Genomic DNA, 25,652 nt, shown 5'->3' on the forward strand with positions numbered 1-25,652 from the left:
ATAGGCTTGATGATTAGGCTTCATGTCAATACCATAACATCCACAGTACATCAGAATAAAGTAGCTTACAGAAAAACCACTTCTCCGACAAGTCCCTTTGAACATTGTCTGTGTTTGTAAATCTCACCAACACTCTATCTAAGTAGCGTACAAAAGAGCTCTCGGAAAAGTGTTGAAACTCTATACCCACAGGATAAAAGATATAAGATGCATATGAAAGGACAGGGCATTTGTTGTGGCCCTTATTTGTGCTTAGTAGTGTTTTTAACTGTCTTGTTATATCCATTACCTGATTTGTGCAATTCAGCAACCGTGGGTCTATTGTTCAAGGCAGTCCCTGTGGACAGAGAGCAAATTAAAAGTAATATGTTTCTCAAGAATGCAAGTTTTGTTTCCATTTATTTAAATGTAGTATTTTCCCGTCTGGAGGGGGTTGGAATACTGCCGCCTCAGTTGATGCCAGAAATTGTAAATAAATAAATAAATAAATAAATAAATATCGGGAGGCATTTTGATTAATAGTGAAGTCCTGCCAAGATTTCAGGGCAGAGAAATGAATAAAAACTATAGGAGAGCTGGATTAAATCCCCTCATGAGAACACGTTTTGCACGATAGCAGCCGAATTACAATAGTATTTGGAGAAACATCTCTGACACTAACTTTGACACGAACAGACTAGGTGTGCATCAGTGATACATTCCACGTGCTACACGCGTGTCGACTCCAGGACGTACCGGATCAGGAGTTGTAATACATGTTGGCTTCTACAGATGGCGAACATCACAGAGACGCTGATGAAGCCTCTGGAGAAGTTTCGGAAAGAGCAGCTGGGTTCAGCCAAGGTACTTCATTTAATTCCTCTTTTTTTTTTTTTTTTTTAACCCCACTCACATCACTGTTTCCATCACGGTGTCAAAAATAGCACGTTTTTATTGGTCTGTTTTTAGGCAGAGAGGAAGAAATACGAGAAGGAAACGGAGAAGTATTACACGTCGCTGGAGAAGCTCTTAAACATGTCCGCAAAGAAGAAGGAACCACAGTTGCAAGAGGTACTTCTGACGTAGGGCCGATATGTCCAATATTTGTGAAGATATCATCTCCTGACAAGCAGAGGATCCAGTTTTGTTCTAGTGATGTGTCCAGACCACACCCATGCAGCTTGTAGAGCGTAAACACTTAGAGCTGTTTGTAAAAGGGGCTGTGATGAACTGGGAGTTGATTTAACATGCGGATTTGGTGATGGGGTGGTTGTGGTATCAGATAGTCCTTTTGGGAAGTGCTGTACACTAGGGCTGGGATATGTGGACCTCTGGGTTGACTGGGATGTAAATGAAAGCTCTTGACTGCGCGCGGCGTTTATACACTCATAGCCCAGTCTGTAGCGGGTCTGAATCCAGACGCTCCATGTATTAGTGTTAGAAAAGCATGACTCGCTGTAATTGTGTTTGTATCAGATGTACAAGTGTCAGTGGGAGTAATGTGTCACAGACTTTTAGCAAATCTTCAGTACGGAAACGAGCCCGAGCGTGCAGCTTCAGCGGAAAACGCAATTCTACAACCGCAACACTCCGTCTTACTTCGATGCGGTTTTTTCACCTCCTACACACGTGTGACCCCCCCCCCTTTTTTCTCTTTTTCATTTTTGTGGCATTTTATTCATTCCCTTCATTGTCTCTCACTCTCTCTCTTTGTCTCTCTCTCTCTCTTTCTGTCTCCCTCTTTTTCTCTCTCTTTCTGTTTCTGTCTCCCTCACTGTTTCTCTCTCTCTCTCTCTCTCTCTCTCTCTTTCTGTCTCCCTCTCTGTTTCTCTCTCTCTCTCTCTCTCTCTCTCTCTCTCTCTCTCTCTCTCTCTCTCTCTTTTTCTGTCTCCCTCTCTGTTTCTCTCTCTCTCTCTCTCTCTCTTTCTGTCTCCCTCTCTGTTTCTCTCTCTCTCTCTCTCTCTTTCTCTCTCTCTTTCTGTCTCCCTCTTTTTCTCTCTCTTTCTGTTTGTCTCCCTCACTGTTTCTCTCTCTCTCTCTCTCTCTCTCTCTCTCTCTCTCTTTCTGTCTCCCTCTCTGTTTCTCTTTCTCTCTCTCTCTCTCTCTCTCTTTCTGTCTCCCTCTCTCTCTCTCTCTCTCTCTCTCTCTCTTTCTGTCTCCCTCTTTTTCTCTCTCTTTCTGTTTGTCTCCCTCACTGTTTCTCTCTCTCTCTCTCTCTCTCTCTCTCTTTCTGTCTCCCTCTCTGTTTCTCTCTCTCTCTCTCTCTCTCTCTCTCTCTCTTTCTGTTTCTCTCTCTCTCTCTCTCTCTCTCTCTGTCTCATTCTCTGTTTCTCTCTTTCTCTCTCTTTCTCTCTCCCTCTCTGTTTCTCTCTCTCTTTCTCTCTCCCTCTGTTTTTCTCTCTTTCTGTCTCTCACTCTCCCACTCTTTCTGTCCATCTGTTTCCCTCTCTGTCTATCTCTGACTGTCTCTCTATATCTCTGTCTCTCTCTCACTCTAACTCTGTCTGTTTGCATGCGTCTCCCCCCCCATATCTGTCTTTCTCTCCCTGCCTCACTTTCTGTCTCTCTTCCTGCCTTTTGTTCTGTCTCTCTGTCTCCACTTCTGTAACTCAAACTCTCTTTCCCTCTATCTGTCTGTCTCTCTCATCAAAGCACTACAGAAAATAAAAGAACTGTTATTCACAAACACTTTGGCTTTAACACCGAGTGTCCATATAGAACAATGGAAATTCGAGAATAGAATTTAAAGGTTAATAATAGTGACATCATCATCTGTGGCAGAAATAATCTCTCTCTCTCTCTCTCTCTCTCTCTCTCTCTCTCTCTCAGGCAGATGTGGCGGTGGAGATGATGAGGCAGCACTTTCAGGAGGAGTCTTTGGAGTATGTGTGCAAGCTGCAGGAAATCCAGGAGAGGAAGAAGTTTGAGTGTGTGGAGCCTGTGAGTGCACGCCTCCTCTCAACTCGCCCCCCATCAGTGTAGACACGCTCGCTTATGCATGTCCTATATTGAGAACCATTTACTTCTTAAGACTGACATTTAGTTACCGTGTCATAGTTGTAGTCAAGCTGTTGCCATGGCAATGCACATCCAGTGACGGAAGAGTATTTTGTCACCATTACTGATCATTGCCATGCTGTCTGATGCAGTGACGGCTTATAACACATGGTTATGTTTGCTAATCTGGGCTAGTTATGTTCGCTTATGTTTTATGGCAGCTCTTAATGCACAGCACTGTTGAATTCTTGAATGCGATTGGTCAGAAGGTATATTTTCTATAACGGCAGCTCCGGCTGTCGCTCCAGATGTATCATAGAGTGGTATTAATGTACTCGTTCTACTGGGTTATCTTTTCCATAGTAACAACCTACACAGGGACTTGTACAGTATAGTGGACAATCCACATTATCCAATACTAATAATTAATGAATCATTTTTTTCTTTTTAACTCCAAGAGAGAGAAGAACGTACACGTGACTATAAATGGATGAGGTGTCGGCATATAATACGTATTAAAAGAATTGGCAAATTGCTGTGGTGTAAGAGGAATAAAGCTTCAAGACATGCTGTTAATGGAACAGCAGCTCAACTTCGCATCGCTGATTATTTTCCTAGAACAGCACGCCCCCAAGTGGTTATTCCTTACATAACTGGTGTGAGGGACGTCTGATTGGCTGGCAGTTTCCCTCTCTAATTTACATTCACTACTGGAATCAAAAATGACTCTGACGCTCATAGTAACGATCATCTGAACACTCTCAGTACTGTCTGACGTTGTAGCATACAGTCGTGGATGAGTCGCACTTATCCGGCGTCATCCAGAAGAGGACAGGTTCCCTTTTCAGTTTGGTTCCTCTCAAGGTTTCTTCCTCATATCGTCTCAGGGAGTTTTCCCGGCTTTGCTCATTAGCGATAAATCTATATCCATATATGGGTTTACGTAATGCTGCTCTGTGACACCGACTACATTTACATGAACAGTACTAATCTAATCATGGACCTTATTCTGAATAAGACGATATTCCGATGAAGGTGTTTACATGAGTTGCGTTTAGAATATTCCTTACATGTCCCCGTTTTACGTTATAAAACATAGCGCGATTAACCGCACACGTCGTTACGTCCCCACGTCACGCCGTCCGACGTCCCTCCAGAATTTCACGTATCGACATACAGTTGGTCTTCGTTATGGAACCGTGTACAGTTTTGGGTGTTTTTATTTTTCATTGTATGAACGCCTAAAGTGCGCTTAATTATTTGTCGTGCCGTACGTGCAAATAGACGACCGCCTGAAGCCGTGGACTGCGTCCCAAACCGCATACTTGCCTGCTATATAGTAGCCGAAATACATGCATCTCGTCTACTATATACTGTAGTAGGTAAGTACGCGGTTCGGGACGCAGCCGTGCTCTCTTGTTTGCCGTCAGACGGTCGAGCGCTGCCGTGTGTGTACGTGTCCTGTCGCACAATGCGGTGAAAACTCCCACACGACGTTAATAGTGTGATTAAGGCGTGTACGTGTCTGTAATACACGTCGATAATGCGACTAAAACAGGAATACTCCACACGTCTTCATTCCATTTGTGTTTACTTCGAGTATGACGGATTAAGCTAATAAAAAATCTCTGTTTACATGCTAGTTTCTTAATCAGAGTATCGTCTTAATCGGGTTCATATCGGAATATCGTTGTCCATGTAAACGCACTGAATATCTATTGTTAAACGTACTATAAAATCTGAAAACCGATCGAATTGAAATCAATCCAAGAATGTTATTAATGCTCCAAGTAACTATGTAATCATGTTCTAAAGTAACCGTAACACTATGGTTTAGACAAATATATTTAAACTGGATTAAAAAGGAAGGATTTACACAGATTGGAATATTTTGTATGCTCCAGTGCAGGAGCTACTTTCGTTAGATCTTAGACGGCCTTTATAACGTTGCTGAAGACGCATTAACAAGCCGTAAATATTCACAAATAATGTGTCAAGTGACTTTATATGCGATCAGAATGGACGTCACACTTCTGTTTTTTCAGCTTTAAAACAAAGTGAAATGGAGCAAAGACTACTTGTACACTTACCTGAATATACACCGATCAGCCATTTAAACCCGCCGACAGGTGACGTGAATAACGTGTTTGAAGCAGGGAAAAAGGGCAAGTGTAAGGATCTGAGCGACTTTGACAAGGGACAAATTGTGATGGCTGGACGACCGGGTCAGAACATCTTCCAAAACGGCAGGACTTACCTACCTAAACACATCTTCATGGCAACGGTATTCTCTGATAGCAGTGGCCTCTTCCAGCAGGATAGTGCGCCCTGAGACACTGCAAACATTATTCTGGAACTATTTGAGGAACGTGACTTCAAGGCTTCCAAATTCCCCAGATCTCAATCCGATCGAGCGTCTGTGAGACACGTGCTGGACAAACGAGTCCGATCCACGGAGGCCCCACCTCGCAACTTGCAGGACTTAAAGGATCTGCTGCTAACGTCTCGGTGCCAGATCCCACAGCGCACCTTCAGAGGTCTTGTGGAGTCCGTGCCTCAACGGGCCCGGGCTGTTTTGATGGCATACGGTTCACTCGGGATAAGTAAGGAATAAAGCACTTGGGGACATGCTGTTATAGGAAAATAATCAGTGACGGTGGTGTGATGAGGTTATGTAAACGTCTCCTCATCGAAAACATCGCCATATCAGTGATTACACACTGTTAACGTGGAGAGGCCATCATATATGTTCCTGTGAATGAGTTGTTGCTATGGAAACCATAATGTAATGGATTTGACGTTGTAACTGGAACTATAGTCAGAGCTGCTTTTATCGAAAATAAATCAACACCTTCTGACCAATCAGAATCGAGAATTCCACAGCACTGTGGACTTATGACTTCTGGATTTAATTATTATTTTGGTCTCGTCCCAAATAACAGTCAGATTTTCTTTATGTTGTAACAGCAGGTGAGCTGTATTTCTAACTTCTCTCTCTCTCTCTCTCTCTCTCTCTCTCTCTCTAACTTCTCTCTCTCTCACTAACTCTTTCTCTCTCTCATTAACTCTATTTCTCTCTCTCTAACTCTCTCACTCTCACGAACTCTCTCACTCTCTCTCTCACTCTCTCTCACTAATGCTATTTCTCTCTCTCTCTCTCTCTCTCTCTCTCTCTCTTTCTTTCTCTCTCTCTCTCTCTCTCTCTCTCTCTCTCTCTCTCTCTTCACCACAGATGGTGGCTTTCTTTCAGACCATGTTCACTTTCTACCACCAGGGATTCGAGTTGGCCAAAGACTTTGACCACTACAAAAGAGCCCTGCAGATCAATATTCAGAATGTGAGCCACTCTTTATAGTTTATTTGAGTAAATATGCAGCAAAATGCTGGTTACACAGTTGTGTAAAAAAAAAAAAAAAAAAAAAAAAAATCGTTACAAGCTTTGTTCCGTAACCATAGCAGCGTTTCCCAGCCACACACGTCTGATGTCATGAATGTCACATGGCAACCATAAGTGGAAAAAAAACTCTCCGTTTGGTTAATAAATGTGCACTCAGGGCCTCGTCCTCAGTGTGTTACACTCTCACGCTTGTTTATGGCAGTGCAGGAAGGGACAGGGTGAAACAGGAAGTGAGAAAAAAAAATCAGGGAAGCATTGGAGTTTCCAGGAGAAAGCGTGAGGGCTTTGTTTTCATTGGCCTTCCATTGTGTGGGTTGAACATATAGCCCGGAAGATCGAAGGTCAACTGTGAGACTGTGGTTGGTGTTGGGGGTGGGGCAGGAGGATGGGGTGGGGGCTTGGATTCTTTTGGTGCGCTGAGATTTTCCGGTGTTTAAAAGAGTGTTACAGATTCATTTTCTGTGTGTGTGTCTTTACATATGTACAGTGTCCTCCACTAATATTGGCACTCTTGGTAAATAAGAGCAAAGGAAAATTGTCTTTATTGTTTAACCTTTTGAACTATTCTTTAAAACATTCACAAAAATACTCTGCTGTCATGGATATCAAACAATTGCAAACACAACACAGGTTTATCATAAAAAAAAATCTTGGTTAAATATAGGTGCGCAACAATTATTGGCACGCATTTAGTCAGTACTTTGTGCTAGCTCCCTTTGCCAAGATAACAGCTCTGATTCTTCTCCTATAACGCCTGATGAGGTTGGAGAATACATGGCGAGGGATCTGAGAGCGTTCCTCCGTACAGAACCTCTCCAGATCCTTCACATTTCAAGATCCATACTGGAGGACTCTCCTCTTCAGTTCACCCCACAGGGTTTCTATATGTTCAGGTCAGGGGACTGGGATGGTCATGGCAGGACCTTGATTTTGTGGTCAGTAAACCGTTTTTGTGTTTGTTTTGATGTATGTTTTGGATCATTGTCCTGCTGGAAGATCCAACCACGACCCGTTTTAATCGTTCTGGCAGAGGCAGTCAGGTTTTCATTTAATATCTGTTGATATTTGATAGAGTCCATGATGCCATGTATCCTAAAAAAATGTCCAGGTCCTCTGGCAGAAAAACATCCCAAAATATTAAAGATCCTCCTCCATATTTAACCGTGGGCATGAGGCACTTTTCCATATGTCTACCTCTCTGTGTGCTCCAAAACCACCTCTGTGTTTATTACCAAAAAGCTCTGTTTTGGTTTCATCTGACCGTAGAACCCGATCCCATTTGAAGGTCCAGTAGTGTCGGCACACTGAAGACGCTCGAGTTTGTTTTTGGATGAGAGTAGAGGCTTTTTTTCCCTGAAACTCTTCCAAACAGCTCGTGGTGATGTCGGTGACTTCAGATTGTAGTTTTGGAGACTTTCTGACCCCAAGACACAACTAACTCCTGCAGTTCTCCAGCTGTGATCCTTGGAGATTTTTTGTCCACTCGAACCATCCTCTTCACAGTGCGTTGAGACGATACAGACACACGTCCAATTCCAGGTCGATTCATAACATTTCCAGTCGACTGGAACTTCTTCATTATTGCCCTGATGGTGGAAATGGGCGTTTTCAATGCTTGTGCTATTTTCTTATAGCCACGCCCCATTTTGTGAAGCTCAACAACCTTTTCCCGCACGTCACAGCTATATTCCTCGCTCTTACCCATCGTTATGAACGACTAAGGGAATTCGGCCTGTGTGTTACCTCATATTTATACCCCTGTGAAACAAGAAGTCATGGTTGATCAATTTCCAGTTCCTAGTCACCCAGCTGTAAAAATAAATAAATAAATAACTAAATAATTTTAAAAAATCAATGGGAATATACTTCAAATATATTTTTTCTCATATGAATTCATAGGGGTGCCAATAATTGTTGCACACCTATATTTAACAATTATTATTTTTTAAATGTATAAAACTGTGTTGTTCGCAGTTGTTTGATATCCATCAGAGCAGAGAGTTTTTGTGAATATTTTTTTTTTTAAACAAAAGATCAAAAGGTTAAACAATAAAGACGATTTTCCCCAGTCTGCTTTGCTCATATTTACCAAGGGTGCCAATATTACTGGAGGGCACTGTACACGTGTGTGTCTTTACTTACTCTCTGTGTGTGTGTGTGTGTGTGTGTGTGTGTGTAGACACGGAGCCGTTTTGAGGGAACACGCTCTGAAGTGTTTGAACTGATGAAGAAGATAAAGGAGGCTCCGCACAACTACAGACAGACCAGCCGCATCAGCAGCGAGGGCTACCTCTACGTCCAGGAAAAACGTAACACACACACACACACACACACATACACAGAAACACAAGGGCTTGTCTTTTACATGTCTCTAATGCAGTCAGAATGAGATGGAATCAAAAACTCCCAAAACCTTTGAATAATCTGTTATTACTTCTGTTTACTTGATAATAATGTTTCACTCCAGAGCTTCAGAATTACTGAGTGGTGTGTTTATAATAGCTGAAACACACACACTTACCTGCCAAAATAAAAAAAAAGAGTCCTGGCATATCCATTTGTTTTCCATCCTGGAGTTAAAACTGTTTGACAGGACCTCATTGTAGACCGCAGGAGTGCCGTAAATGCTGTTAAGGCTGATTTTCTTCATATTTAAAATGAATACGGTCTTATATTATGTGCTTGGTCAGGCTAATTAATTATAGTGCATGGATTTGCGAGGGTGGAAAATGTACGAGAATGCAAAATGAATTGTATTTCGCATAATTCTTTGGTTTAAAAACAAAACAAACGGAGATAAAGAATGATCCGATGTAACTGCGGCCGGTGAAACGATCCTGTGATCCTGTGCAGGTCCTCCTCCGTTCGGCTCCAGCTGGGTGAAGAGGTACTGCACCTTCGTCAAGGAACAGAAAATCCTCCACATGGTCACGTACGACCCCAAATCCTTCGGCAAGATTGTGAGTGACGATCGTTTCGATGCTCCCCGGTGCCTTTCCCGTCCCCGTGTTTTGATTTATCGCGTTGAGTCCTCACACTCCTGTGTAATAACGTCATGAGCGGGCGTTTTCACTTGATGACACCCGTGAATGAAATCTTGTGTGTTCGTCCTGTCAGGGTGAAAACGAATCTGTCACACTCAAATCCTGCGTGAGGAAAACGACAGACACCCTGGACCGCCGGTTCTGCCTGGAGATAGAGATCACAGACCGGTAGGTCAAACGTTACAAGCGGGAATACCGACGTCCGGATCGGTTTTCCGTACGGAACGGATTCGGATCTGGATATCCGTGCCGTCCGTCATGCGGTTTAAATAAAGCCTCGGACAGCTCGTAAGGACTGTCCTGTGATTCTCGGCAGATTCGGGATTTAGGCTGTTTGGGCTCCTGTAGGACAGGGGCTTTAAGAATAGTGCGAGTCATAACTTCCTGGCAGAGGTAACCAGGGGCTGGGCTATTATTATTATTATTATTATTATTATTATTATTCCATCTATTTAATGTATTAACTAGGGGTGTCAATATTTTTGAGAGGAAACGCTATTAAATGTAGGGGTTTTTTTTTTTTCTTTATGTAATAGTAATATTGAGGTTTGTATTGTATGAATTATATGGAAATTGTATATACCGTCATGTGTAAAAATAAGTGCCCCCCATGGAAATGATTATTTTATTGATTTATTTTCGACACATTTGATCCTCTTTGAAACCCCTTTCAATAACGTTGATATACTTAAACAAACCCACGAGGAAAATGAGCTTTTTCGAATCGTTTATTCCACAGAAATAGCAATAGATGCGATATTCTTATGTGGAAAAAGTAAGTACACCCTTGGCCTCAGAAGCTAGTATTGCCGGCTTTAGCAGAAATAACTTCTTGCAGGTGTTTTGTATTATTATCCACCAGGCTTGCTGGGATTTCTGACCACTTTCCCATGCGATATTCTTTCAGTTAGCAAGATGTTTGAGGGTTTTCTTGCATGTTCTATTTTGCCTTTTTTTCATTTGTATTTATTTATTTTTTTTGCAGTTTACATCTACAGTATATCGTAGCCATCGTGATACGGCCCTTTTGTGACATCGTCTAACCCTAGTGGAAATGTCCGAGACTGATGTTTTGTTCAGAACAGTGCCGGGTCTTGTCTTTTTGAAGGGTGCAAATATTTCAGGACGGTAATAAAAAGAGTAAATTCATGGCACGAGTTGCGCTTCGTAACAAACTATTCATTTGCGTAATCATTCACATTGTTGAGTATATGAACACGGAAATAATGAACTGAACTTAACATACAGGATATAGCGTGTGTGTGTGTGTGTGTGTGTGTGTGTGTGTTTGAGTGATTTATTACTCAAACACACAGTATGTGTGTTGTGGCTGTGTGTTGTATCTGATGTGTTATCGCTCCGGTTGTGTTTTCAGCCCCTGCACCGTGCTCACAGTCCAGGCGCTCTCTGAAGATGACCACAGATTCTGGATGCAGGCGATGGGAGGCAAAGAGCCGGTGAGTGACCCGCGATGTCACGGGCCTCTACAGTCCGATATCGTTGTCCATCTGCATGAAAGACTAAAGATGTATCGGATTTTTTTCTCTCTCTCTCTCTCTCTCTCTCTCTCATTTATTTCAGGTCCACCATCTCGGGAGAACGTTTTTGAAAGAACGATCGAGTAAGTTCCCATCCGTTCGTTTTATCCTCCCATCAAATTTAGTCTCGACACACCGAGAGAGAAGGGATATACAGCGGGGTGCAAAAGTTTGCGCGCCCGCCGCCCGCCACCCCCAGAACACGAACAGAAATAAATACTGAAAAGAATGAAACGCCGTTCCTTTCGGCAACAACACAACAATCCAGAACATAAAGAAGTTAAAAGATTAAAGATAGATGGAAAAGAGGCTGGAAAGCATACAGACGGGTTGGAGGCTGATATTTTGGGCGTGCGTGTTATCGGGGAATATTTCCATCACATTTAGAAAGATGCAGATTCATTTAAGAAAAAAAAAAATAACAAAAATTGTTGTTTTTTTTTAAACTTCACTGTTAATATCTTATTTATAATATTCGGCCATTTTATGATGATGAGAAAACAAAACAAAAACAATCCCACTGAACCGCTTTTGTCCTGAGGGTGTGCAAACTTTTGCACCCGTGAAAGATTTGTATTCCGATCCTGTTCGGACTAACGGTCCCGTGCTCGGTAGTAAAGTGTGTAGTGAAGTGAAGTGAAGTGAACGCAAGCTTTCTTGTTCATTGCTCTGCAGTCGACGCGCAGCTGGACGACGTGGGCGTGAGTTTTGTGAGGAATTCGATCAACGCCGTAGAGGCAAGAGGTAACGCTGTGCACACGGCTCGGATGTGTGTTTACTCCACTTTCTTCTTCTTCTTCTTCTTCTTCTAAAGCCGTAATGATGTAAACCCGAGCACATAACGCCGCTCGGGCCGCAGCGAGTCAGCGCTCTCCTTCCTCACGGCACAGTTTCACACCGACGTCGCATCGGCGTCCGCTCTGAGAAGAGAAGACGCGAGCTGCACAGCGCTGGCCGGATCCGGGGGTTAGAACCCGGACCGTTTCGGACGGAACACCGCTTCAGAGTGACTCAGTAACTGTACTGCTCTTCAAATGCAGCCACTCGCTTCCTAAACGGGCGTAGAGAAAGTACCGCAAACAGGCCCTCTCGTCTTCCTCCTCCCGTTCTTTCTCTCCTTCCTTCTTTCTTTTGTCCTTTCCTTCTTTATTAATTCATTTATTTATGTACTTTCTCTTTCTTCCTTCCTTTCCTTCTTTCGTTCTTTTTTTGTTTTTTGTCCTTTTTTCTTTCTGTCTGTCTTTCTTTTGCTCTGTCTTCCTTCCTTTATTTCTTCCTTTATTTCTTCCGTCCTTCCTTTATTTATTTGTTTTTTTTTGTTCTCTCTTTCTCCCATCCTTTCTTTCTTTCTTTTTCTTTCTTTCTTTCTTTCTTTTGTCTTCTTTCTTTCTCTCTCTTTTCTTCTTTCTTTTGTCTTCTTTCTTTTTCCTTCTATCTTTATTTTTATTTTTGTGTTCCCTCTTTTTTCTTTCTTTTATTTCACCCTTTCTTTCTTTCCATATATATATTTATTTAGTTAGTTCTTTCTTTTTTCTTTTGTCCCTTCTTCCTTTATTTATTTATTTATTTATTTATGTTTTTGTTTATTTATTTTTTTCTTTCTCTCTTTCTTCTTTTCTTTCTTTCTTTCTTTTTATTTGTTTTCTTTCTTTCTTTCTTTTTGTCTTCCCTCTTTCTTTCTTTCTTTCTTTCTTTTGTCTTTCACTCTGTTTTCTTCTTTCTTTTGTCTTCTATTTCTTTTTCCTTCTCTTTCTTATTCTTTGTGTTCCCTCTTTTTTCTTTCTTTTATTTCATCCTTTCTTTCCATATTTATTTATTTAGTTAGTTCTTTTTTCTTTTGTCCCTTCTTCCTTTATTTATTTTTGTTTTTGTTTATTTATTTTGTTCTTTCTCTCTTTCTTCTTTTCTTTCTTTCTTTATTTGTTTTCTTTCTTTCTTGTTGTCTTCCCTCTTTTTTCTTCTTTCCTTCTTTTTCTTTTTTCTTCTTTCCTTCTTTCTTTCCTTCTTTCTTTCTTTTTTTCTTCTTTCCTTCTTTCTTTCCTTCTTTCTTTCTTTTTTTCTTCTTTCTTTCTTTCTTTCTTTCCTTCTTTCTTTCTTTCTTTCTTCCTTTCTTTCTTTCTTTCTGCCTGTCTGTCTGTCTGTCTTTAACATATTCCCTCCGGTTGTCCAGAAAGTCCAATTTAAAAACCTAGCGTCTCTCTCGCTTGCTTTCTATCTATTGTTCTTTTTTTCCTTTCTTTCTTGAAAAAAGAAAATGCCGTTATTTAAAAAAACAATAATGTTATTATATTAGAAAATGCTTTTTTTTATGTAACTATTTATTATAATTTATTCATATCTATGAATGTTGTATTTAATATTAATTCAGTGATTTATTAGTTCAATTAATATTTTATTTAGCAGTAATGTCGACGCATCGTTTTGAAAGACAATGCCAGTGTTCAAAAAGAGAGAAAATATTTTATAGCGTAATTCTATACTTCATGCATACGATTCTATACGCATTTTCTACGACCATGATCATTTATTTAACATTTTTCTGTCTATTTTTTGACCTATAGCATTGCAGTACGTTCATGCCCGTTGTAGTAATAATAATAATAAACTGTATTTTATAGAGCGCCTTTAAAATCAGCTTCTCAAAGCGCTGTTCACAAAATAAGCAGTACACAGAAATTTTTTTTTTAAAAAGTATCAAAGTTAATAAGAACGTCAACAATAATAAAAGTAAAAAACCACAACATCATGATCGTATAGTTTGTAGTTGAATACAGTGCACTTGGAATTGTTATTGTAATCTGCACTTGTGTGATTGAACACTAGAGGGCAGACTGAGCTCACAGTTTCCTCTGGCCTCGTCGTGCACCTGTTGTACCCGGGTCAGAGTCAAACGCACACCACTTTGCCGGGACACGGCTGGTAAACGGACGGCTCTTCGGCTTTACTACAGGGAGTGCGTTAGTGAGAGCCGAGCGCTGATCGGTGTGTTGTGATGGATGTGTGCAGGGATCAATGACCAGGGCTTGTACAGAGTGGTCGGGGTCAGCTCCAGGGTGCAGAAGCTCCTCAGTCTAATGATCGGTAAGTTACACTCTCACACTAACTATAACAGAGTGTGTATTTACTCTTATAACAGCATTCCTAGGCTAGGGGTCATGTGCACGCAGTACAGTAACGACATGAATATTACTAGTATGCTAGCTACAATATCTTAGGGCGACGTACTACTTCCTAAGCTGTTTCCCACAATGCAGTGCAATGAAAAGCCGGACAGAGAAGTCTTGATTTCTGTTTTGATTCAATATGAACTGTATAAATAAACGAATTCCGTAACGTATTCAGGCCATATGTTTATAGTATAATGAACTGTGAAGGTATGTGTTTTTGGATCATTTTATAAAGCATTCCTTATGCGTACTAGTAGAATCATTTTATAAAAACGCATCAGACTTTGTTACGAAGATGAATGTTTTCGTAATACACAACCGTGAGATCGTACTATAAACTGCGCAGCACCCTGACAAACAATTGCCAGGGTTCCTACGACGCTAATAAACCGGGGCAGATGATAAACTGTGTTCTAAACACCACTTGTTCCGCCTTAACTCCGCAATCGTTTATTTATTAACGTAGGATCAGACTTTTTCTAGACGTCTTCTCTTTTTTTTCTTTCTCGACGTTAGACAGAAAAGATGAAGCTTTCCGTTCTCCACAGAAACCACCATCAGGTCCTCTGATTGTTACAAAGCACTGACACTGGAGACTCCTTCCAAACGTAAACAAGGTTAAATAAACCCCAGGAAACGTCATGTTAAAAATGACACTTTTTTTTTAAACATTTTTTATGATTTTTTTATTTTATTTTATTTTACACCTTAATCTGATTACCCTGAGTAAGTCGTTACTATATAATTATTATATTATTATAACGGCTGCGTTACTATAAACCTGTAGTTCGGAGCTGTGCTACCGACAAAGCTGCTGTTCTAGAGTATTAATCAACACCTTCTAACCAATCAGGTTCACGGATTTAAGGGCCGAAGTTTAAGAGCGTACGCTCCTGTGCGTTTCATCCTGCGGAAGAACTCCGAGTCGTAGAAGTTTTGGGCCCGAAGCCAAAATCTCCTCTCGGCCTCATTGGCATTCAGACGACTCTCCCGTCTGGGCCGTGTCTTTCTCCTTCTTTGTCTCTTTTCCTCGGTCCTACTGTCCTGTCCTTGTCGGTGACACTTGGCTCCAGGCTGGCAATCAGATTTCCACCTGCTCTCTGCTGGTTTTCCTTCTTTTTCTTATTTCCCCTGTATCCTGCAGCCACTTTCTCGTCTCAGCTCAGAGCCATCCCTCTTGCTCCTCCGGTGTCTGTAGTCTCCACCGTACTTTCATACTTTTCAGCTTTTTTTTTTTTTTTTCTCTTCCCTCCTACACCTTTACCCTTACTCTCTGCTTTTCTCTCCCTTGCTCCCCTTCATTCTCTTTCTTGCTTGCCTCTTCGCTTTCTTCCGCAGACGTTTCCCCAGCCAGTGGTCCTGTGCACTGAATTCTAATCGGTCGTTTGAATCGGCCCGCTGCGACCTGAACCCGTCCGCTCTTGAATTAAACAGCCATTATCACCGTCCTAACAACAGTAGCGGCCATTTTACTTTTTATGATCGACTCTAGCCTGTGATATGGTGTCAGCCGTCCACAAAACTATAGTGCGACCCGACGGGCGTCTTTCGAGCCCGTACACCGATCAGCGAGAAGGTTAAAACCTCGGACGGGTGACACGATTATCGTCGATTATCTCGTTACGGTGGCAGCTGTCGAGGGGTGGGATATGTTTATTAGGCAGCAAGTGAACGGTCAGTTGACGGAGTTGATGTGTTGGAGGCGGGACCAAATCGTGATGGACAGCTAGACGACCGCGTCGGAGCATCTCCAAAACTTGTGTGATGTTCCCAGTATGCAGTGGCGATGCAGTGTGACGCTCCGGGCAATGTTCTGCTGGGAATCCTCGGGTCCTGGCATTCATATGGATGTTACTTTGACACGTACAACCTACCTAAACATTGTCGCAGACCAAGTACACATCTTCATGGCAACGGTATTCCCTAACAGCAATGGTTTCTTTCAGAAGGATAATGCGCCCCGAGACACTGTAAAAATTGTTGATTGAATGTTGATCACGGTGTTGATTCGGCCTCCAAATTCCCCAGATCTCAATCCGATCGAGCGTCTCCGGGACGTCTCTGGACAAACAGGTCCGATCCGTGAAGGCCCGACCTCGCAACGTACAGGACTTAAAGGGATCCGCTGCTAACGTCTTGGTTAGAGATACCTCAGCGCACCTCCAGAGGTCTTATGGAGTCCGTGTCTCGACGGGTCCGAGCTGTTTGTGGACCTGCACGACATTAAACAGGTGGTTTTAATGTTATGGCTGATCGGTGTATCTAAACTCAAAGACATGCCCTTCCGATCTCAAAAAAAAAAAAAAAAAAAACGGTTGTGCTCTAGAGCCCTTTATTGGTTCTTCACTTGTCCTTCTGGAGAACCCCTTAAAGGTCCTACAGCAGTGTGTTTCCCCGATAGATACGGTATTAATGTCGATAGTCAGCACGTAGTCACCACGGATAGCTTCTTAGCCGTGAATGATTCCGTACGTTGATTTCTGAAGTCAGAATGCCGTCTCGTTGAAATTTTACCCGACTTACACAGCACTCGATGTACGCCACACGCATGTCAAATCTAAACGGACCTGGCAGCAGCCTAGCGAGCTAGCTAAATATATGGAGAGCAGTGAAGAGTTTAACGAGACCCTTTTAATCACTCCTTGAAGTAAGTAAGTACCTGATGGTGTATAAAAACAGAATCGCATCCTCGCTCAGTCTAAGGAAGAGGCCCAAGGTGGTAACACGCCTCCGGGAGGCTCCTGTAACAAGGCCGCGGCCTCGTGCACATTGCTCCTATGTAATTCCCCAATCAAGCGATGGTTAGAAAAGTACGTAATGTACATGATAACAATAATCAGTTTTATTATGATTTTCAAAAAATTGTTTTTCCAGTCTCAATCTCTGAAACTCCACCCCTCCACACACACACACACACACACACACACACCTCCCCAGGAATACAGTACTATCATATTGCTGTCCATAACCCCATAGCACCAGTTCAATTTTTCCCGGGCCACTTAAAAACATCACGACTTCAAAGTCCTTCCGGAAATTCTTTCACGTTATCCCGCGTTACACGGTAGCTAGCTAGATAACAAGATCGGACCGGATTTATTTATAAACTCTTAGGTTTTTCCTTCTCAAAGACCTCCGTACTCCGAGTTCACCGGGCAAGGACGTTCAGCTTCCCGTTGTCTTGCTTCCGTTCTCATCATCGCCCGGATCTTCCGTACACTCCTGTGTGTTTTTTTATTTATTTATTTAAATTATTATTTTTTTATTATTCTAAATGGCGCTCGGTTAACGTGGGTGGATCCCCCGTGACAAATTTTCCGAGATAAAGACGTCGGATTATCCCGACTAGGACTATCGGTGACCGTTAACCTCGCTCGGTCCTCAATATACTATAGTGCGTCACTATTAGATTTGATCTGTAGTTTATTCGATTCTTGCGTATTTGTTTCCATGCCACGTCGGCTGAGCTTTCCAACTCCGAACAAAGCCTGAGGGTTGAACTTTTTTTCTTTTCTTCTTCTTTTTTTTATTTATTTTATTTTTTTTAAAAAATTGAATCCTCGAAAGACTTCAGCGCGACTTAAAGAACATCGTAAAGAGCGAAGCACTCCTGATATTTCATTTGCATGTGTTAGATGCGTCTGTTGTACCGTGAAACCAAAGACACGTAACCGAAAGTCTCTCGGAAGTCGAAAACGATATGACACATCTGTTTCACCCCAGAAAGTACATTTTCACACGTTTACACCTGAAGTGGGTTGTTTTGGGTTTTTTTTTTTTTTTTTTTTTTTTTTTTCTTTCCTGCACGCTTTTACTGAAGTGAAATAGTCTGATCTTCCATAGGTTTCGCAGCTGTAATAATAGAAACGTGTCCGTTGCTAAAACTCTGACCTTTCCGTAGCGGCACCAGTGCTTCACCTTCCTCGTTATAGAGCTGGGGACAGACGGGAGGGGGGGAGGGGGGGGTGTAATACGGCATTTTGTTCAGATAGGTAATTGTGATGAATGTGCAGGCGAGATGTTCCTGGATTAGACTGGGATTTATGAAAAGCCTGTATTTTACTTATTGTAGAAAATGAATAAATTTGGATTATTTTCACCCTGATTTTAGAGCAGTTAGCGTTTGTCTTGCAGCTGTGCGCTTTCCTGATGATTATACCTGCGTGTTTTTTTTTTTTTGTTGTTCGTCTCCGTCTTTTCCGCTCGTGTCTCTCGCTCTTTATCACACTTCCTGATGTTTTTTCTTTCTTTATCACAGTTACACTTACACCTGCCTTATTCTCTCCCTCTACGTCTCGCTCAGTCGTTGCACACTCAGGTTTATACGTTGAGTTTTTTTTGTTGTTGTTCTTTTGCCCCCCCCTCCCCCCCTCCGTGTTCTCTCAACACACAGTCTGAGGTGTATGTAGGAGTGAATCTAATACTTCATCAGACCTCAAGCTTATTCTGATCTCAGATCTACTCATCACAACTAACTTATCTATCTGTCTATCTATCTATCTATCTATCTATCTATCTCTGTCTGTTTTATTGTTTTTTTTTTTCAGTTTAGTGCTCCACGATATATAATTTATTAATTACCTTTAATTGCTAGTAATATGTGAATTCATTCATTCATTCATTCAGTCTTCTCCCAAAAAAAAAAAAAAAAACGCAACAGTTCTTAATGTTATTAGTGCTGCACAATACATCAGTGATTAATGACCTTTGACACATCGATATCGACTTTTTCAACTCTGTCAGTAATATGCCGGTCATTTAAATGCATTAATTTGCACTCATCATCCACTTTGTTAGGAACACCTGCACTTCCGTGCAGTTATCTGATCTAATCAGCCAATCATGTGGCAGCAGCAGCACAGCGCATTAAATCATGCAGATACAGCTCAAGAGTTTCAGGGATGTAGTAACTCGTATAATCAGTGTTTACAGCTGTGGTGGGCGGAAAAGCATGGCGGGATGGAGAAAGCATGCAGAAGACCACATCAGCTTCCGCTCGTGACAGCCAAGAGCAGGAATCTGAGTCTGTCACGAGCACAGACTCGGCCAGTCTGAGCATTAAATCAATCAATCAATCAATAAATCAGCTGGACGCGGCGATGTCATGTCCCATTCGTGTTTCCCGGTGTTTTATTTCTCCTCAGATGAAAAGAGTAGCGACGTGGACTTGGCCGCGTGTGAGGACTGGGACGTGAAGACCATCACTAGCGCTTTAAAACAGTACCTGAGGTAGGAGGCAGGCACGCTTCATCACGTTACCGTCGTTAGATGTGTGCTGGAGTCTTAATGTAGCGAGAAGTCGCTCAAAACGGTTTTTCGCTAATATTCCATTTCTATAAACATGAATAAATGAACATGCATGAATATAAGAATGACCGTAAGTTTTGTCAGTTGCAATGTAGTTAAACGCTACGATGTTCTTTGTTGGTCTGGAAGGCCACGTTTCATCCTAATGACACATTTATTTAATAAGGACACATTCAGTTCATAAGGAGACTCGTTTCATAATGACATTTACTTCGTAATGACACATCTATTGTATAATGACGTTTATATTTTAAAATGACGTTCATTTTATAATGATACATTTGCGTAATTATGATGCGTTTATTTTATAATGACGTTCATTTTATAATGACGTTTAGTTTATAATGATACATTTACGTAATTATGATGTATTCATTTTATAATGATGTTTATTTTTCTAATGACACGTATTTTATAATGACGTTTATTTTATAATGACGTTTATTTTATAATGACGTTTATTTTATAATGATACTTTTGCGTAATTATGATGTATTTATTTTATAATGATGTTTATTTTTATAATGACGTATTTTATAATGACGTTTATTTTACAATGAGGTTTATTTTATAATGACGTTTAGTTTACAATGATATATTTACGTAATTATGATGTATTTATTTTATAATTGTCAATTTTTTAATGACGTTTATTTTATAATGACATTTATTTTTTAATGGCACGTATTTTATAATGATGTTTATTTTATAATGACAGATTTACATAATGATGATGCATTTATTTTATAATGATTTCTATTTTATAATGACGTTTATTTTATAATGATACATTTACGTAATTATGATGTATTTATAATGGTTTATTTTTATAATGACACGTATTTTATAATGACTTTTATTTTATAGTGACAGATTTACATAATTATGATGCATTTATTTTTATAATGACGTCCATTTTGTAATGACGTTTATTTTATAATGACACATTTACGTAATTATGATGTATTTATTTTATAATTATGTTTATTTTATAATGACAGATGTATATAATTATGATGCATTTATTTTTATAATGACGTTTATTTTATAATGACACATTTACGTAATCATGATGTATTTATTTTATAATTATGTTTATTTTTACAGTGACACGTGTATTTTACAATGACGTTTATTTTATAATGACATGTCATAGGCATGTTTAATTTAATTCATTGTTTTTAGTCTAAAATGTGAAGCAGGTATTCTAAAGATTTGGGTATTTATGTATGGAAAGTGTTTTGGGTGACAGATTTACATTACTTGTAACTATATTAGCCGCTTTCTTGTCTCTGAAAGGTTCCAGTTTTATAATTCACAGTAAGTGAATGCAGGATGTCAGAATGTTTTAGTTAGTGTTTAGTTTAATCGGCTCGTCGTGGAGAGATCGGGAGCAGAATCGCACAGCCAGGCTCATCCGTCCGTCCCTGCTAAGGAGAGCGAACATGCAGAAGCCACACGGCGCCGTGTTGTCATTGGTTACTTCTCTGTGTGACTTCAGAACAGGAAGTGCTGTGATACTGAGGTCATAATGTCATGGGACACAAAATTCCATTCAGCTGTTCCTAAAGTAATTTTTCCAGCTGGGTGATCATTGTTTTCATTCTACTCTCCCCTGCTTTCCACTAAGAGCATGGTGACACGCTGTATGATTCTGCGTTTATAATGCTGACGTTCGACTTTATATTCGGAATATAACGTTACGCCATGACGCAATGCATCAAGGTGCAACAGTTTTACTGCAAAGCAGGTCCCAGGTCCAGATCTACGCAGGATACGCTGGTCACGTGATCTCATCTTTCGTGGACAGCCTGTGAGATCTGCGCTCGTGAAGACCGATAACCCGATAGCTCCGGATTGCAATGACCGACACGCGTTATACATCATGCGCCATTCCAAAAGAGCTGTTCCGTAGCTTTCAAACAACACCGAAGCTTTCAAAACGCCATTTTAGCCGACTTTGGAGCTCTATTTCTGCTACGGAGCTCATTAAGTCGCAGTCGATCATTTTTAAAGCCACCAGATCGAAACACTTTGTTCATCCAGGCTGTATTTTTGGAAGAGTTTGTACGTCTGTTTATATAGTTTTAAGATTATGGTGAACCTGTCGCATTTTTTTGTTTACAATATTAGACCTCAGTCCGTAGCCGTTTCTGATTTTTGTTTTATTCAGACGAGAACGCCCATTGTTTTTGCGTTGTTTACGATTCAGAAAGTCATCATTTTTCTTCACGCAGATCTGGGCTCGGAATATCCTGAGAATCCGATCGAAATCGTGAAGCCGGTATCGTGACTCATGAATCGGATGCTTTAGAATACCTGGATTCGGAATCGTATCAGCCTGACGTGTTCTAGCGCAGAGCAGAGAGAGGCCTTCTACTGTTGTAGCCTGTTCTGTGCTGAGGTGCTTTTCTGCTCAGTACGACTGTAAAGAGTGGTTATTTGTTAGCCTTCCTGTCAGCTTGAACCCGTCTGCTCACTCTCCTCGGACCTCCCTCATCAGCGAGCATTTCTTCCCACAGAACTGAATGTTTTTGTTGTTTTCTAATTTCTGCACATGTCTGTCTTTTCTGTGTGTAGGTCAAAATAAACAACCCCCCCTCTCCCTCGTTTTCTTCATCTTACTCTTTCTTTCTTGTCTTCTCCTTTCTAGGAGTCTCCCCGAGCCGTTAATGACGTACACCCTGTATAAGGAGTTCATCGTTCCTGCAAGTAAGTGTCTTTACTTACTCATGATAGTTTTAAAATTTGTCCTTTATTCCCCTAAAATCAGAATTGGTCTGTGGTTGTGGGTTAAATGTGAAAAGCTCTGATCGATTTTTTATTTATTTCTTTTTTTTTTTTTTTTTTTTTTTTTTTTTTTAAGTCTCATGTTTTTGCTGTCAGGAAATAGTAAACACATATTTCTAAAAACAGGTCATAAATTATGTTGTTGGTTTTGTTTTTTTGTTTTTCCCTAAAATAATTTTTCCTTAAAAAAAAAAAAAAAAAAAAAAAGAATGACATGTGGTTACCAAGGTTGTGATTAGTGATGTAGCTTCAGGTGTCCGTTAAGCATTACAGCGGGGGAGATAAGTGTCGGACGCGTCAACGTTTTTTTCAGTAAATATAATTCCGATGAGGTTATTCACATGGAATTTTCACCAGACATCAGTATTACCTCAGGAAATCCGCACATATAAAGACGTCACAACGTTAAAGTACACAAATAAAGTTACGTGTAATAAAGTGGAACGAGACGGGGGAAAAAAGTATTGAACACGCTAAGAAAAAGCAGTTCTCCAAGGCAAGGTAAGGCAAGGAACCGGCTGAAATCTGTAAGTAGTTAGTAAGTAATTACACCCCCTATCTGTGCAAATTAATATCAGCTGGGTGAGTAAATTGACGGTCTATAAAAAGGCTTTTCATTACCCAGGTGTCACACAAGAAACTTCTTTATTATGGACTTTAATGTTGTGAAGTCTTTATATTTCCAGATTTCTTGAGGTAATACTGACGTCTGGTGAAAACTTCATGCGGATAACCTCATTGGAAATATATTTACTGAAATAAAATCTCGATGCGCCCAATATATCTATCAGTTTAATCAGTTAAACAATCCTATATTATCCAGCTCTGGCAATAATTCATGGGTCCATGAAATAAATAAACAAACAAACAAACAAACTTGAAAATTAGTAGTATGTTTGTGTGCATTTTACATTTTATTATTCCCTGTTTTGTTTTCCCCCCCCCCATCAATAGCTCTGACAGTAGTTCCTTCCGCAACGTGAATAATAGGTTTCTATTAATGGACTCGTTTTAATATGTTACCGTTTCCGTAGTGATATATGCGTAATAATATATACTATAATGTATGCGTCGGTTTCACGAACGACGCCACGACCTGTGCGGTAACCCACAATGCAACACGTTTGTAACTATGCGGCCATTTTGGTTCCCTCTGCGAATACCTGCTGGATTGGTCCTGTCGATAAACACGCCATGAAATACTCATGCGAATGTCCTACATGCAACTCATTCACATGATATAACCATCTCTTGATTTCCATTTTTTGAACAGAGTGTGAGAGTCCGGAGTCCCGCGTTGAGGCCATCCACTGTTTGGTGCACAGACTGCCTGAGAAGAACCGAGAGGTGTTGAGCTTGGTCACCAAACATCTGGCAAAGTGAGTGTATCTCCATCTCTCCTCCTCCTCCTCCTCCTATCTATCAGTTATTCTCTTTTCATCCAGGTCTTTCTTCACTGCTTGTCCTTCTTCTAGCTTATTTTGTGTGTGTGTGTGTGTGTGTGTGTGTGTGTGTGTGTGTGTGTGTGTGTGTGTTTCCTCATGCTTGTTCTTTTTCTCCCCCCTCTTTTTACACTCCGAGGGAAAAGGCCGTCCCTCGTCGCCATGCAGTCATTAACCCTAAAGCCTTTCCTTTCATACTCAATCTTCATTACTTTCTGTTTTTGTTTTTTTTTTTCTTTCCTTTTTTCCCTACACACACACACACACACATACACACGCACAGTGCGCCACACACACTCAATAGCACAGGGACCTCTGGCTTTCAGTAGCCTTACCTCAGTCACCAAGGCAACGGCACACACACGCAGGAAGCTGAGAGGAGAGCAAAGTAAAACCCCACACACGCGCACACACATTTATATATTGGGAAATAAAATCATCATAATAAGTGAGGGCGATTAAGAGCTCGGTTTTATTCGCAGGATTACCTCGCCCACGCGTTTGGAAAACTGGATTGGAACGCTTCTGACTGATTGATAAAACAAGACATTTCCAAACGTTAGCAAGCTGTTGAAACGATTTTTCCCACCTTTTCAGTGTCCTACATTTTAATATAGTGTAAATAGCAGGAAATTGAAGATAAGTACATAATCTCTGTTGCTCCTGGGAACTGGGCAGCCTGATCTTGTTAAAAACAAATAAATAAATAAATAAAAGACGTATTCGGTGCCAGCGGATATGCGATCGGAAATAAAATTTGGGTGATCCGCTCTTAAATTCTTCCCCCTAGTCGCTCTGAAGTGCTTGCTCTGAAACAAGCCGGTTAGGGAACGAGAGGAAGTGCCAACATTTCCGCCGTTCTGTCTGAAATCGCATTTGAACGATGATTAATCGGCAATGTCACATTTTTTATTTGTTTTTTTGGAAGTACCATCAAAGCGTAACTCTTAAACCGAATTCAGAAATGTGCATGAGACGTCTGAGCGTCGAAGCTCCGTCACCCATTTAACACACCGCCTTTTACGTTCGCAGCACAACGCGTAACAGCTTAAATAACGCGTTCGAACGTACGGAATCTTAAACCCCTAGCGGTTCCAGTCTTAAATATACACCAGAGATCCAGAACACAGTTTCTTCACTCGGAGAGACTAACACAACACCAGCTCTTGATCGTTAATCGTGCACTTGGAGCTTTTCAAAAGCCCGAGCGATATGAAGTGTAGGATCAGGATTTGTTATTTATTTATTTATTTATGTTTGTTTGGTTTATTTTTTTTTCAATCGGCTCTACGGAGCCCGTTTAGTCCAATAGTAATCACTTTCACAACCCCGCTCCATCAGAGCAAGACAAGAGATCAAAAGCAACGATCGAACTTAAAGGATTTTCCTTTTCTTAAGTCTGCATAGCACTTAAAATAAATACCCCAGAGCTGAAGCTCTCAGTCTGGTTCGAATACTAATTACGCATCCGGGAGCTCCGCGGAACCTTTGTGAGATAAGACGAGAAGATATGAGATAAGACGAGAAGATGATATGAGATGAGTTGAGAAGATAGGATGAGAGGAACAGAGTATATTATCATAAGATGATGAGATATAGTGAGATGTAGTATGGAGATGAGATGAGGAAGTCGACTAAGACGAGCTGAGAACAGATGAGAAGATTAGATGAAATGAGAAGATGACGTTTATATGAGATGAGCTGAGATACGGTGAGCTGAGATCTGGTAAGATAGCGAGCTAAGGTGAGATTAGACGAGATGAGACAAAATGAGATGAGGATGTAAGGTGAGATGAGGGGAGATTCAATGAAATGAGATGAAAAGATGAGATGAAATAAGACGAGATGGTATGGATCGAAATGAGAGGCGATACGGTGAGGTGATGGAATGAGATGAAAAAGACGAGATGAGCTTGGATGAGAATATGAGAAGAGAACATGAAACGAGCTGAGATGAGGAAGTCGGCTGAGATGGAATAAGGCGAGCTGAG

The 25,652-nt window shown here is 40.8% G+C and overlaps 1 protein-coding gene across 4 annotated transcripts in view; it reads left to right on the top strand.

Moving 5' to 3' along the window:
• The window catches only part of arhgap10 (Rho GTPase activating protein 10), a 98,460-nt gene that overhangs the window by 41,869 nt on the left and 30,939 nt on the right, over positions 1 to 25,652 (top strand). For 3 of the 4 annotated variants that reach the window (XR_006982009.2, XR_008396350.1, XM_017463632.3), the window contains exons 4-17: positions 772 to 843; positions 949 to 1,050; positions 2,809 to 2,919; positions 6,209 to 6,313; positions 8,553 to 8,682; positions 9,227 to 9,333; positions 9,491 to 9,585; positions 10,793 to 10,874; positions 10,999 to 11,038; positions 11,631 to 11,699; positions 13,962 to 14,036; positions 19,267 to 19,351; positions 22,083 to 22,141; positions 23,493 to 23,598. Coding sequence is in view for 2 of the 4 variants with exons in the window: in XM_017463632.3 (XP_017319121.1) it covers positions 772 to 843; positions 949 to 1,050; positions 2,809 to 2,919; positions 6,209 to 6,313; positions 8,553 to 8,682; positions 9,227 to 9,333; positions 9,491 to 9,585; positions 10,793 to 10,874; positions 10,999 to 11,038; positions 11,631 to 11,699; positions 13,962 to 14,036; positions 19,267 to 19,351; positions 22,083 to 22,141; positions 23,493 to 23,598 (1,238 nt within the window). In the remaining 2 variants the exon portion in view is untranslated. The remainder of the gene's footprint in view (positions 1 to 771; positions 844 to 948; positions 1,051 to 2,808; positions 2,920 to 6,208; positions 6,314 to 8,552; positions 8,683 to 9,226; positions 9,334 to 9,490; positions 9,586 to 10,792; positions 10,875 to 10,998; positions 11,039 to 11,630; positions 11,700 to 13,961; positions 14,037 to 19,266; positions 19,352 to 22,082; positions 22,142 to 23,492; positions 23,599 to 25,652) is intronic. The other variant, XM_017463633.3, reaches the window with a different exon arrangement.

This window comes from Ictalurus punctatus, chromosome 3 (assembly GCF_001660625.3).
Source record: "Ictalurus punctatus breed USDA103 chromosome 3, Coco_2.0, whole genome shotgun sequence".
NCBI classification, from domain to species: Eukaryota; Metazoa; Chordata; class Actinopteri; order Siluriformes; family Ictaluridae; genus Ictalurus; species Ictalurus punctatus.